The 15451-nt window shown below is 35.8% G+C and overlaps 2 protein-coding genes across 3 annotated transcripts; one reads left to right on the top strand and one right to left on the bottom strand.

Annotated features, from left to right (window-relative positions):
- Positions 1-1290: 1290 nt before the first annotated feature.
- LOC107867160 (glutamate receptor 2.4) lies at positions 1291-9131 on the top strand. 2 transcript variants are annotated; one of them, XM_016713293.2, is made up of 5 exons: positions 1291-2037; positions 3777-5077; positions 5758-6073; positions 6812-7038; positions 7350-9131. In XM_016713293.2, the coding sequence occupies exons 1-5, from the start codon at positions 1767-1769 to the stop codon at positions 7770-7772; spliced, it is 2538 nt and encodes an 845-aa protein (XP_016568779.2). In that variant the 5' UTR covers positions 1291-1766; the 3' UTR covers positions 7773-9131. The 2 variants fall into 2 exon arrangements, with proteins under 2 accessions (XP_016568779.2, XP_016568777.2); XM_016713291.2 differs by having other exon boundaries at positions 1292-2037; positions 6644-7038.
- On the bottom strand, positions 9027-14136 carry LOC107867161 (probable BOI-related E3 ubiquitin-protein ligase 2). Its single transcript, XM_016713294.2, has 4 exons — positions 13924-14136; positions 13600-13703; positions 12962-13266; positions 9027-9675 (listed from the first exon to the last, which is right to left on the bottom strand). Exons 1-4 carry the CDS (start codon positions 14007-14009, stop codon positions 9148-9150), a joined length of 1023 nt encoding a protein of 340 aa, XP_016568780.2. The 5' UTR covers positions 14010-14136; the 3' UTR covers positions 9027-9147.
- Positions 14137-15451: the final 1315 nt, after the last annotated feature.

The raw sequence follows: 15451 nt of genomic DNA, 5'->3' as shown, positions 1-15451 counted from the left end.
TCTTATAACATGAAGTTCAACTAATATGTTTACTTGTAACAATTTTGAAACAACGATCATGGTAGCTTAATAGTCAGCGCACCAAGGTTCACTTCCATTATTCTTTCTTTGAATGCAGTATTAATTATATCCACATTTCTCTGCTGATTAGGGGCATAGCTTAATAGTCAGCGCACCAAGGTTCACTTCCATTATTCTTTCTTTGAATGCAGTATTAATTATATCCACATTTCTCTGCTGATTAGGGGCAGGTAGCACTGCTATTTATCGGTAGGTTCGTGGACCCTTCGCAATGGGTACTTGAACTGGATTTTGATCTTGATTCTTGACTAAATGTTTTCGTCTTTTAGTGGACCAAAAATATGGTAAATACTCAATAAATTAGACTGATACAACTTAAATAAATTATTATTTAATGAACCAATGGCAACTCGAGAGGTCAGATTATTTATTATAATAAGTGAATGTTTATACTGAAACATTGACAAACTATGGATGTTTTGAGTTCAACTTGCAATATTATATGACTTTCTTATACCAATTGCCTTACTGTGAGCAGTGGTTTTCCTTTTTCAATCAGTTTGAATAAGTCCTAGGGAAGATTCAGAGTCAAATTTATTTCCATAGACTTAGTTCCTCTTGTGTGCATGGCATGATAACGAAGAGGATAAAATTTAAGGTCTAAATCTTAGCAAAAACAAAAAGAAAAATGTTGTGTTATTTCTTCTCATTCATCTAGACTTAAGTAGACCAAATATATTACATTGATATTAGTATTGGTTCTTCTGTGAGCTACTTAATATAAGCCAACCTAGGGTCTGACCACAATTGAAAAAAATAATGTTAGGGAGGGCTTTTCTCTTTAATGGGTCTTAAGCAACTCGAACTAGAATTAATCGAGATCCATATATAATTCATTAAGGATATCAGATACCGGGTGAAAAACAAAAGCATGGGAGCCATAGTAACTCCCAAAACCAGGAGATTGTTTTAGAAGTTGATGCAAATTATGTACCAACACATAAATTAACAATAGCTTTGTTGAGCTGATCAACTATTGCTATACGTGGAAATAGCATCTGCCATAAATGCAAGGTAGAACTGTGGACTCTTGTGGTGGGGCTTTTCCAGACCCTGCGTATAGCGGGAACTTTAGTGCACGGGGCTGACTGCATTTCTTAGTGGTGATTGGTGACATGTTTATATTAACTCATTAACTATATAGGGATTTGTTTATTTCAACTTGCAATATTATTGCCGATCTTGTCGGTTGTTCTTTAAATCCATCTCTTTGAACTTTGAACAAGTCCCAAGGAAGATTCTTCAAAAAAGTCAGATTCTATAATTTCCTTGAAGTTTTTGTCGTTGTGCAATTGGGCTTGGGACCAATGATATAGGTGAAAATCATAGAAAATCAAAGTTCAAATTTCAATTGAGATAAAAAATAATATTATTATTAGTAATTTTCTCATCTGTCTAAACTTTAGTGTGATTAATCTCTGAAGGGGCAAGTAACACGAGGATAAAATATGAGAAGATCGCTCGAGATGGCTTGCTCAAGTTGTTTATCGACTCTAAGTTTTGTCTTATTCATTATCGTGATGAGTTGATATGAGATTAAATGAGAAGTGAGGACTCATATAGTCGATTCTAAATTATTTGGAACTAGGACAAAAGTATTACTATTATGGTTCATCTCTTAGCCCGGTCCCTTCATATATGACACAACAACCGCCAACCAAAAGTCTAATTTTATACTAACAAAAATGAGAAGTGCTACTACCACTGCCTTCTCTTTGTTGGTCTATTTCTTATTGGTAGCATTTTCATTGGGTAATAACAAGAATGGTTCAATAGATGATGATTGTAACATGATAATGTGGAGAATAGGAGCAATCTTTGATCCAACAACAAGAGTTGGTAAAGAGCAAAAGGTGGCAATGGAGATTGCAGTTGATGAATTTAATAGCCGAAATTCCAAATGTTCAGAGTTAGTTATCAACTTTGCTTATTCCCATGCTCCTGCAGCTTCCCTTGGTAAACTCTTACTCCCTATATATCACTGTACTTTGTCTTCTTATATCTCAAGAACTCTATACATAAAGATCGAATTAGGTTTCAACTAGGGAATCAGTGTTCTACTACCAATCACAATATTCATGTTCGACGCAGTATTCATACAGGAAATTATGACAAGAAAGTTCTTTATTTTCTTCTCTCCTGCCCTAGGTGTGAATATGTCGTTAAAAATCCACCAATTATGATATAAACATTATATTTATCTGAAAAATTCTATTTAGTATGTACAAGTTATAAATTCAAAACTCAATAACTTTCAAAGCTCAAATTTAAAATTCATAAATTTCAAATCCTCGATCAGCTTCTGTTTTTTGATCTAGAGGGGGTAATGAGGAACACCCTCTAGTCCTCAAAAGCACATATGGAATCCTTTTGGTGTCACACTTTCAGCTATATAGGAACATAATCTTTGCACAAAATTTGCAATATCAAATAAGTATTCTGGTCATAAGTTTATGTCTAAATAATTTGCAATATCAAACAAGTATTCTGATCACAAGTTTATGTTTAAATAATATGAAAAGCTTATAAACGAAAATTTTTGTTTTCATAAGTTTACGTGTAAACATATTATTAAACAATTCATATGTGATTCTTTCGTATTAACTCGAAAAATCAACTTCAAATGCTCACAAACAGAATAAACAAGCTTTAGAAACTCTAAAGTTACAGTACTTGTTTATACTAATTCGAGAAACTTGAGGGTTCTTGATACCTCAGGAGTGAGGGTTCTTGTCTTCTTGATATCTCAGGATTAAGTTTGCGACTAATTTTAAACATTATTTGGTCGAAAATATACATTTGTCCCATCAAACTTAGTGTTATCATAATTAAAAAACTACAATCTGATTACAATAATTTTGAGACAACTTTGTCCGAAAATCAAATGACCCCTTAAAATACTCAAGAAGTCAAAACATATACTTGTTTATACTATTGGTTAGCTATCCTTTCACGTCAAAGCATAAAAAAACAAATGTGTTTGGACTGCCATTGGATTTGACTATCAGACATTCTAACTTATATATTGTTAAGCCCATATATTATCCTCCCAATCATACATCATTGAACATTGGATTTAGCTGAACTCAAACCTTTTAGCTTTAATCATCTCATACCATGTAAATATGGCTAAGAGATTAATAGTTGAAGCCAGATATTTGTCCAAGAGTGTGCAAAGTTTCCTCTCAATTGTATTAAGGGTGTCGTCAAATTAAATAAACACTTACAGTAGTTAACATTTAACCTCTGCACACCACATAATTTTTCGACAAAGGGTGTGCACTGAACCACCCTTGCCGCCCATAATATCATGTTAAAGTATGTAACCATATCATCTAAAAGTTTGTTAAAGAAACCACACTTTGTTGAGCATCTCATTTGGGCTCCTCGTTTGATTTTGGATAATCCTCGCCTCCTAGCTAGCTAGCTTTTATGTTGAGTTAGATCAAGATTCATTTAACATACCTGTCCAATTGTTGTTTCACTGAATGTTGGGCCTCATCTTATATGGTTCATGCTCTAGATGTCTTAAGCATGCAATGCCATTTAGTCTCCTCGACTCCGAGAGATGGCTTTTGAGGTTGAATTACCTCCCTCCTCCGACATGCATTTTAAACAAAGACATTTATTTGATTATGTTCGACATCCACTACATACTAATGCAGCTTTGGTGAACTGACCTTAAAATTTTGCAGCAAATTATCTTGTCAACAAGAAGCAAGTACATGCCATCCTAGGACCATTGACACACCAAGAAGCTGCTCTATTTTCTGACTTTGGTGATGAAGCCTACAAAGGCATCCCTATTATTTCTCTAAGTCCAGCTGTCTCATATTCGACAATACTACCCACGGAACCACCTTCACTTATACAAATGAGTAGTGATGTTAACTCACAAATGCAATGCTTTGCTGCCTTAATTGGATATTTCAAGTGGAGAAAGGTGATAGCTTTTTATGAAATTAGTAACAGTTTCTCCAATATGGATGTTGGACTGATCACTCACCTTTCTGATTCACTCAAAGTTGTTGACTCCTCTATTGAACATCATTTAGCTTTTCCTCCTTTGTCCTCTCTTTCGAGTTCAAAATCATTCATTCAAGAAGAGCTGGTGAAGTTGAGAACCAAGAATGTTAAAGTTTTTGTGTTGATACAGTGTTCTTTAGACTTTGGTTTAGTTCTTTTTGAGATGGCAAATGAAATGGGAATGATGGGGAAAGATTATGTATGGATTATTTCAGACAATATGGCAAGTCTTCTCGACTCTGTTGAACCTTCTGCTTTATTAAATATGCAAGGTGTGATCGGGTTTAAGGCAAATGTTAATGAAAAAAATGACTCTTTTGGTGAGTTCAATGTTAAGTTCAGGAGAAAGTACAGATCAGAATATCCTGAAGAAGACGGATATCCTAGTCCTAGCTCATATGCTCTCAAGGCTTATGATGCAACATGGGCAACTGGTAAGGCCATGCAGAAGTTATCCAAAAGCAATTCAAGTGAACTAATGAAAAGCATCTTGTTGAGTGATTTTGAAGGTTTAAGTGGGAAAGTTAATTTCAAGAATGGCAAGTTATATCGAAACCAAACCTACAGGATCATTAATGTGTTTGGCAAAAGCTACAGAGAAGTGTCATTTTGGACACCAGAGTTTGGTTTTTCTGATCTAGTTGAATCCAATGAGATGAAAATGAGAATTGAAAACGGTTTAGGATGGGCTTTGGGGTCAATTTTGTGGCCTGGTGGTAAGCAAACTGTTCCAAAAGGGTGGACTATAGGAGGCGTGGATAAACCACTAAAGATTGGGGTACCTGCAGGAGGTGTATTTAATCAGTTTGTGACAATTAAGTTTAACCAAGAGAGAAATGAGACTCTGATTAGTGGATTTTCAGTTCATGTTTTTGAAGCAGTAGTGAGGCAACTTCCATATTATCTGCCCTATGTTCTTGTTCCCTTCTATGGTACTTATGATGATATGGTGGTAGGAGTTTCAAACAAGGTATGTACATGCATGACTCTTAAGTTAACCATTGCATCTACTTTTGGTGCATAGCATTTCTCAGCATATTCCAAAACTGTTCCTCTGCTATACAAAATATTTGACTTTTACCTTTTGTTATACTTGGTGTCCTCCGTACCCTTGTTGATAGCAACTATCCTGTGTTTTCCCTTGACCTTAACGAACTGCATCTTGGACTGTAGATTCCACGTGTCAAAATACTTCAAGAGAAAGGTTGTAATATATCCATACACATTTAAAAATTAGTGTCTGTTATACTTCCAGTTGGAGATCCGTTAAGGTCAAAGGGTAACAGGACACCTCTCATAAAATAAAATGCTGCTCTTGAAAAAACTTAGAATACTGAAAGTTATTCTCAATCAGCTAACAATTCTATTCTTTTTACAACAACATCATCAATAGAAGTACAAGTATTTTGGAATCCTCTCTTCGAAACAAATCAGGTGATGGTCTTGGGCATTTGCTAATAACGGGTATGAATGACCACAAAGTATAAGGAAAGGTAAAATTAAGATATTTCATATAGTCGGGAGCATTTTCTACCAACTTCCCTTAAGATTTTCATCATCATCGATCAGTAAAGTGTGCTAATTATAACTCATAGTTGCTAGTTGATTTTGTGTTTTAACATCTGCAAATACTCACCAGTTCATTAATAGAGTCTGGATGCAGCAGTAGGTGATACAGAAATAATGCCTTATCGCTATGAGCTTGCAGAATTTTCACAGCCCTATATTGACTCGGGACTTGTCATGGTAGTGACTGAAAGACCAAGACTCAAAAAGGCCCATTTTATTGTTATAAAAGCCTTCAAGTTGAAGTTGTGGATTCTTCTGGCTGTGATGAGCATGTCCACAGGGGCTGTCATCTGGTTAAATGAGTACGTAAGTGACAACCCGGATTTCAGTGGTTCTTTCCCTCAGCTGATTGGATCCATGCTTTGGTTCTCTGTCACTGTTCTCTCTTTTTCACAACGTAAGTTTCAAACTTAAAAATACTTTATACTTTCCCTTTCCACCTTCTTTGACACTATTTACTTATCAGTTCGTACACAAAGAATGTTACGTTTCAATAATTTCTTAACGAAAAGCTGTTATAGCACATGAGTGTAACGACATGTTTAAAGCCACAAGTTTTCTAAGTTTTCATTTCTTTCCCTGAACTACATGCGGAGTAGTCAAACTATGTCAAAGAAAGTGGACGAAAGGAAGTATAGAATAGGAAAAGGGTTAAAATATACTCTCTGACTATCTGAATTATCTTAATTTTACTCTTTGTTATACTCCTATTGTTAGTAAATAGTTTTGAGTGAAACATTTTCTTGAGATATTTTAACACATGGAGTCCTTCCTTATCCACGTGGAGCTTTCTTAAAGTCAACAGCAAATGCGAGAGTATAACGGAGGGTAAAATCTAACATATTTTGTGTAATAGGAAGATAAATTTGAACTTTTTCCCTTCAGAATAAAGATATATACAGGACTATTGTTTACACTTAATGTCTAATTCAAAAGCTTATCACTCCAAGTTGGGAAATCATTACAGGAGAATCGATCAAAAGCAATCTATCTCGACTTGTGCTGACTACATGGTTATGTGTAGTTGTGATTGTCACAGCTTGCTTTACTGCACTTCTTTCCTCCATCATGACGGTTCCTAGGCTGGAACCTTCAGTACTAGGTGTCGATTATCTTATAAAGACTAATGCTGCAGTTGGTTGCAACAACAAGTCATTTATAATCAGATATCTGGTGAATTTGCAATTCAAGCCAGAGAACATCAAGGAAATCAGTTCATTCAGTGACTATCCTAAAGCTTTTGAGAAGGGAGAAATTTCTGCTGCTTTTTTTGAAGCTCCACATGCCAAAGTTTTCCTTGCCAAGAACTGCAAAGGTTACACCAAGTCAGGACCTGTCTATAAACTTGGCGGATTTGGCTTTGTAAGATCAACATTGCATCTTTTTAGCTTTTCAATCTGCTTATGATCCCCATGTTTGTGGACTAATTTCACGTATGTTCACTGTGCTTTACCCGGTATCAATGTAAAGTCACCGAGTATAATTGAGTTACTTATACTGTGGCAAAACTAATGTAGCGTCTTTACTGCTATAGTTACTCTAATATGACAACATAATTTAGTTACTCTATCATAATGGACGAAGTTTGGTGAGCATAAATGAAATTAACCCTTCTTGTTAGCCTGTTGAAATTATTTACTAGTTTTTAACTTTCTGATATTTTAATGTATCAGGTATTTCCAAAGGGTTCTCCATTAGTAGTTGATATCTCAGAAGCTGTTCTTAAAGTCACGCAGAGTGGAGAGATAAATCAACTAGAAGAACAAATGCTTATTTCTTCAAATTGTTCTTCTCCATCAGCTGAGGAACAGGGTCCTGGATTAGGACCAGAGTTGTTCTCAGGTCCATTACTGATTTCAGGTGTTATATGTGGGATTGTACTTTTGATCTCAATCGCTCGTTTTGTCAGAAAATACTGGCTATATATAAGCTCTATAATTGCAAATAATGCAAAACCAGCTCTTAGATGGGCTTCTCTGGTTCTAACTCGGTGCTATACAAGAATAGTAAGACCAAGATCAGTTAAAGATAGCAACACTGTGATTGAACAAAGACCAAATGCTCAACAGAATGTTGAAATTACAGAGGTATTTTGATGGGCCAAAAGCTGGTAATCATGGACAGCAATTTGACCAACTGCTACTTTTCTCTCGTCCAATAATCGAATGTGCTTTTGAAAATATATTTCTTACTTTATCAAGATCGCATTTGTACTGAGTTGAATAAAATCTTTGTGCAATATGAATGATACATTTTGGAGGCACTACTTGCTTTGTCTTGATTCTCAAGGCGTTTGGTGATTAACAAATGAAATGTATGAGTATGGTTAGAGTCCAAATGGGCTTGATAATTAGTATGTGTAATTGAACTTATATATTATTGGGCTGAATCTGATAAGAACCCAAGTAATTGTGGGTGCGGTCCTAGTTCCGGCAGAAACATTTAAGGGATTGTTGAGGTATGGATGTTGGGCAAAATTTTTCCAGCATATATGAATGATAAACAAGTCTTACCATTAGCAGATTCTGAAAGAGGAGCAAATTTGACACAATGAAGAATCAATGTCTGGACCTCCCAATCGACCAACCCTCTCCAATCCCGAACCCGATGGATCATTTCAACCCAACTATCTCCAATACTGAACCCGATGGATCAACCTCTTTCCGACATATGAAAGAGGGGGTTTCACTAAGTGAATGCTAAACTTGCAATGCATATTTGCTTGCTCACTTGTCCCAAAACTCCACTCTTTTTTCTCCACTGTTTCAACTTCTGGATGCACTAGCAACCGTGACTCTTTTTAGGGATGCAGCCCATAAACTCCTGGTCCCATAAACCAGCAAACTATTCACACTGATAGCATAAAATCAGCCTCGACAAACTCTAGCTTTACTATTTATGCAGTAAAACTGACTCACCCTCGCGCTAACGGTAAAAAAACAATACCTACCTGACTCAGAATCAATGTCTCGGCAGAAGCTTCAAAACCTAAATCATATGTCGGTATTCCTACACAAGCAGATTTCTTACAACCATGATATAAACTTCTAATACTCGGGCATCACAGTAGCATCATCAATCCCAAAAGTAGTTTGCTATCTATCGGAGCGGCAATCTAGCAAGCAACTAGATACTACAAAGTACAGAGTGTTGCTTATACAGAAAATATGCCATTACACAACGCTGCTTATAGAGAATATATGATGCCATTACACAATGGTTACCAGCAAGCCGATATAGACATCCAGTATATACTGTTACTGGTTCTGAAGAAAATGTAACCTCAGACCAGACAATAACTGTCATTCCATCCAAGGAAGAATCCTAAATGACAATTAGACTGCCAAGAATATCTAAGACAGTTTTCCAAAATATTAAGGTGGGGATAAAAGTGTATACAACAAGTCAGTTGACCAGGACATAGGACATAAACATTGGCCAAGACATGTACATTAGATACGCAATATCCAACTACATGTAAACCTCCATACCTATATACTTAGTGGACTGACATAAGGGACAAAGACTAAGCTTACTTTCACACTCTTTACACAGGCAGAGATGCTTACATGGTAACAATAGCATGCAAACTTCATTGGCTCTACAGACCCTACACGTCATTAACTCCTTCATTTCCTTGCTATCCCGGCAAAGCAGGTGGAGATCTGTGGCCCGTCCATTGCAGCATGATGCTGTGTCATCTACCTCACTGTCACCACAACCTTCTTTACTATCTCTGCTCTGTGCATAAACATGTTGTAGATTTACCTTAAGTGTGTTGATCAAGTTCTCATTGTATTTGGCACGCTGTTGCCAAGCATTGGCTTCCAAAGCCATTTGTTCCATTCGCAATTCAAGCTCCATGTTTTTCTTGTTGATATCATCAACCTCTGCGTCTTTTTCTCGAAGTTTCTGAAGGACCTTCTCTTCAACGTAGGTGATAGCCTGAACCTGATTAGCTTGAACCTTCTCCAAAATAGCTTGCCTTAAACGGTCACCCTTTTGGAAAGAAAAAAAAAAAGAGTATTAAACAGAACATATATGATGAGGTTAATATCAACACTCATAATTATTATTAATGCCACTATGTCAACTATATGATCAAATTCCTGCCTCGAGATCTCAACTAGTGGTTAGAATATCTAAAGCAGGAGTTTAAGATGCCACAACAAGAGTATATAAGGACTTCCATTTTTATGATCAATAATTCACAAATTCTTAACCTAAAACAAGCATAACAGCCAAACTTGAATATTTATCAAATATCACCATTTGATAAATGAGAACATTTGGTAGAAAAAGCTACATCCATGCATTTCAGATACCTCTTCAACTATCTCGAGATAAATGAGAACATCAAATTGACACAGCTAAAAGCCCAAACAAACACAATCCACTGGCTTTTTTCTCTCTCACAGAAGTGAATTCTCAAAAAGTTTCATGCCTGCAAGCCCAGACATGGGATCAAATTTTCCCGAAAGAAATCTATATTAATGGGAAGTTAATCTGACTGCATAACAACGAGGCTGTAAATTCAGCATTCCAGTAATATCCTTGTCTTATGCTTGTTTCAAGAATTTCTGACAACTAGCCTAGTTCAAACTCTAGGTTTAAAAGGGAAATTTCAGTAAGCACTAGGGCAAATATGTATGCTAATTCAACTTATTTAGGGCAGAAAAAGAACACCCTTCAGACATAAAAATCTCAGAGATGATAAAACAAATCTCGAAATGCTACCAACCCAAATCACTGCACTCTTAGATCAACGAGGTACGGGTCCATAAGCAGTGACAACCTCCCTATCAAGACTCGCTTTCGCTACGACACTGGTGGGCTCCCTAACCAAGCCATTGCCTATGAGTTGCCGGATCATTCTTCAACAGGCACGTGGTCAGAGCCCTGGCTCCTACTTGGGAGCTTACGGTTTCATGTTCTATTTTACTTCACTCCCTGATGGGGGTTCTTTTTACCCTTATAAATGGTAAAATTTCCAAGCCTTAAAATGTACGGCTAGAAACAGACACGGTGCTTTTAAAAGCAAAAAACCTTAAAAACCAACAAGAAGCTCCATGAGATTTGAAGTAGAAGTGTACGTTTTTTTGGATTAAAGCACATAATTTACCAAAAATCTTAAAGATTAAATACTGTAATAATCAATTTGTAATTAAAATAACCAATTAAGCATTCAACATGCAATGACACCCATACTAATAAGTTCTTCATTGTAGAGATTCAAAGTAGCAACTGCTTCTCGTATGGATCACTATACAACAACATACCTAGTGTAATCCCAAAAGTGGGGTCGGGGGTAAGGCAAAGTGTACTCAGACCTTAACCTACCATGAAGGTAGAGAGATTGTTTCCAATAGACCCTCGACTCAAGATAAACTCATGTGCATCACTAATTTCCCAGTCGGACCTGGGGAGGGTAGAGTGCACGTGAATTCTGAAACCTAAATGGGCCCTCTAATTTAAAAAGTGGCTGAAATAGGCATGTATATAAAGTGTAACAAAAAAGAGGCTTAAAGCACATATTTTGTACGCTATGACTGATTTTTTAACGGTAAAAAAGTTCATAACACAATATGTGTGTTAAGCATTTTTTAAAATAAAGCGCATATATTTTGTGCGCTATGTTGCTTTTTACTAAACCCCGACTTCTTCCTCCTCCCCACCACTCGTCTCCCCATTGTCAAAACCTTAAAAAGGGTCGAAACCTCAACAATCCTCCTTCCAAATCCCACATCTTTTGTTAAGAAAAAAAAAACGCCCAATTCAAGATTCAAGGTGTGTCCAAGGCATAGGTTAAGAATCTAGTGTAGAATTTTGCGACAAAACGATATTCACTTTGATTGTTTCAAATAATGAAATTTAAGTTAGTTTTCTCTATGTCAATCATTTTTAATCATTCTAATTTAGTTTACTAATTTTTTAAGAGCCAAGTTTAATACTTGGTCTGTAATTAAAATGTACATTAATATATATACACAAGTCTGATGACAAAATATACAAATTGATTATAAACTATACAAATTATTACAAAATTAATTACATAATATCAATGTCTATGTTCCACAACCCTTACGCTTTAAAGAAGCCTTCGGCTTAAATCCCCCACGTTTAGCATCATTTCATCCCGTCACTGACCTTCCCATGGACACCCAGATAAATATTTATAAAACGTAAGTTTAAACTAGTTCTGGAATCTCGTATTTATAATATCTAACATTAAGTACTTATTATATATATATACAGAAGAAGCATAGAAGAAGCGTAACTCAGACATACATTGTGCGGATGAGCATCCTATTAGACAGGACGAGGATGGAGACGATGCTAAGCGCGGGAGACTTGGGCTGAAGGCTTCTTTAAATCATAAGGGTTGTGCATGTAGACTTGATATTATGTAATTAACTTGTAATAATTTTATAGTTTGTAATCAAATTTGTATAGTTTGCATCGTACTTGTTTATATATATTAAAATTAAAGTACATTTTTATTCTAGACTAAGTATCAAACTAACTCTTAAATAACTAGTGAACTAAATCAGTGTGGTTAAAAAATAACCGACATAAAAACAAACTTAAATTTCATTATGTTAAAACAATCCAACTAAATATTGGTTTTTCCCAAAATTCAACACTATTCTTGACCTATGCCTTGAACACGCCTTGAATATTGAATTGGACGAGTTTTTTAACAAAATGTGGAATTTGGAGGGGGGGTCATGCAGGTTTCAACCTTTTTTAAGGTTTTGGCAATGGGGGACCAGTGGTGGGGAAGAGGAAGAAGTTGAGGTTTTGCAAAAAGCAACACAACGCTCATATTTGTGCTCTCTTATATTAAAAAACATGCATAACGCACATATTATGCGCTATGCACTTTTTAAAAAGTTAATGCCCCATTAACTTTTGCCCGTTAAAATATGAGGCATTGCGCAAAAAATGTGTGTTAAGCCTCTTTTGTCACACTTTAACTACAACTGATTTACGTCACTTCTAAAATTTGAGGGCTCGTCAGACTTTGGACTCAGCATACGCAGACCTTACCCTTCCAATGGAGGTAGAAATGTCGTTTTCAATAGAACCTCAGCTCAAGGAAAACTCGTATGGATCACTGTGGCTGTAATTATTTTAAGATCACCTAAACACTTCCCACACACACACACTCACTCTTAACACAGGGAAAAGAACCTACTTTTTGATAATGGATGCACTAAAATCACATATTCAACCACAAACTAATTAGATTAACTAATAATTAATCAAATGACGTGGTAAAAACCTGCACTTTGATGTATCTATCAATCTCAGTATCCTGTCTCTGCAATTCTCGCTCAATATCATCACCCACAAGCCCAAGAAATGCTGAATCACCAGATGAACCCAAACGACCATTATCTAAAGACAAACCCAAGCCAGTAGACACTGATCGCCGCTGCAATAAGTCAACAGAAGATATCTGAGAGTTGTTGTTTTCAAGTAAATCTTGCTCTTTTGGCCTCTTTTTCTTTGGTTCCAACCCGTGATTCCACTGTAAATCCAATCCTCCATCCTCAGCTGTACCAGGAGCTAACCCCACTACTTGAACTGCATAAATAAGTAAACAAATAAGATTTAAAAACGAAAAATTACTTACTCCGTTTCAATTTGTCTAGCCAACTTTCCTTTTTAGTCCGTTTCGGAAATAATCACCCTTCACTTTTTTAGCAACTTTTAAATTTCAACTTTCCATATATCGTTACGACCCCAAGATTAAAGGGCATTTTGGTACTATTTGACATATCTTTAATTTAATACTACAAGATTCAAAAGTTTACTTTCTTAAATTCCATGTCAAGTCAAAATAGGCCAAACAAACTGAAACGGAGTAAAAGAAATCAAAAAAAAAAAAAAAGCTAAAATTAGGAAGAGAAGAAATACATGGAGGTATATAAGGAGGGTGTTGAGACTGTTCAGGAAGATTCGAGCCGTTGAAATAAGCAACTGGGGTTGAAATCTGACCATCCATATTGTTGTACATATCTCTGGAAAAGGAAAAAAAAAAGCATCATTAAAAACAGCAAAAAAAGATAAGATTTTTAGACAACAAAGGGGGAATTCTTTTGATAGCTGTGGTGTCTGGGCCACAACTCGACTAAATCAACAGCAGATATCAAATAACCCTGTCCAAAAAGCTATAACAGATGGAAAGAATCAACTACTGTTAAAAAGGGGGTTTTCTTGAAATTTACTTATATATATTACCTGTAAGATTTGGACTGTTGTTGTTGTTGTTGATGGGGTTGTTGTTGTTGAATGTGGAGTTGGAGATGATGATGAGGAAGAGCCATAGCTAGGTTTTCTTGGTGGTTGGGGGGGCGGGGGCGGGTTGAGGGGGGGAGGAAAAGGGGGGCGGGGTTCTCAATATTGAATATATTGTGAGAATAGGAAGGTTGGTTCCAGAAGGAAAAAAAGATTCTGATGCGTTTGCTGTTTGGTCCCTGTAATTTAAGGAATTGTTGAATTGGGTGCATGGGATGGGAGGAGTTTAAGTGGATCTGGGTTGTAAATTGGGCTAGTCCTGATTAGTTGGGCCATGACAGATCCGAGAGGCCCGTAATGCTGAACAATGTTGACGAAGTATTTAAAGTTTAGCCACATCGTAAAAGAGGGACTACGTCTACGAGCCACTACTTTTATTCGACAGAAGTGCAGAAATAGCCAATGTCCGGGGTACCATTTAAAGCATAATTAGTTTTTAAGACTAGTTAAAGGTTAGTCACTTTATAGTAATAAGTAACTAATATAACAAAAAACATCCTAAATGGAAAAATAAATGAATCTTGATGTTTGAAGTTTGAATACAGTTCAAATTCAGAGTTTCGAATTTGAAGTTGGGCTCTGATAGAGTGTAACTTCAGACTCATTGGTTTGAATTGTCAAAATATTACTTGGTAGCTAGATTTTAAATAGCTCTTCAAAAATCGGTTTACATGTATTAAATAGTGCTATCACAAGCGGCTACCATGTGTAATTTCTTCTTCTACTTTATTCATGCAAGAAAGAGAGTTGATGCACATAAAATGGTTCAAAACAGCTCAATCAAGTGCAATTGAAATTTCAGAAGGACACTACTCAAAAGTTCGAGCTCCACACCAAAATTTCATGATATTATTCTACTACCTTCGTCCCATATTAGTTGATCATCTTACTTAAAATAATTGTTCCATATTAAGTGAACTCCATATTAGTTGTTCACTTTACTTCATCAAGAAAGCATTAAGCACATTTTTCTCGTATTACTCTTACAATGAATTCCTTTTTAAAGTGTTCATGGTTGTTTATAAATTTTTCAAAATGTTTTTTAAGGGGTGAATTAATAAAATTATTTTTTTATTTATAGTGTCTTACATGCATGTAAAAAAGAAAAATGACGAACTAACATGAGACGAAGTGAGTAAAGTATTTTTGTTCAATTCAAACTTAGGAATTTAAATGCTTAAGATATTTTTGAGACCAGTTCAAGGGGCCTCCTTGATTGAAAATGGAAGTCATCAACAGCCGAGGCTGTTTGGTTTCCTTGATTGCCTTACTTCTCAAAGCACGTGTCATTTTCTATTAAAGCTAAATAGAAGTCTTGATTTAGGATGACTTTTCCAATTTGTAAAATATATGGAGTTAAATACCCATCAATTAATTCTTAAAATGTTCATCCCCAACACTATCACAACTTGATGATCCAATCATCAATCACGAAATTCTCTGCTCTGAAGATTGAAACCTATTTTCTTAG

This window comes from Capsicum annuum, chromosome 4 (genome assembly GCF_002878395.1).
Source record: "Capsicum annuum cultivar UCD-10X-F1 chromosome 4, UCD10Xv1.1, whole genome shotgun sequence".
In the NCBI taxonomy this organism is placed as follows: Eukaryota; Viridiplantae; Streptophyta; class Magnoliopsida; order Solanales; family Solanaceae; genus Capsicum; species Capsicum annuum.
The sequence above is the reverse complement of the archived record's forward strand: the minus strand, read 5'-3'. Positions and strand labels throughout refer to the sequence as shown.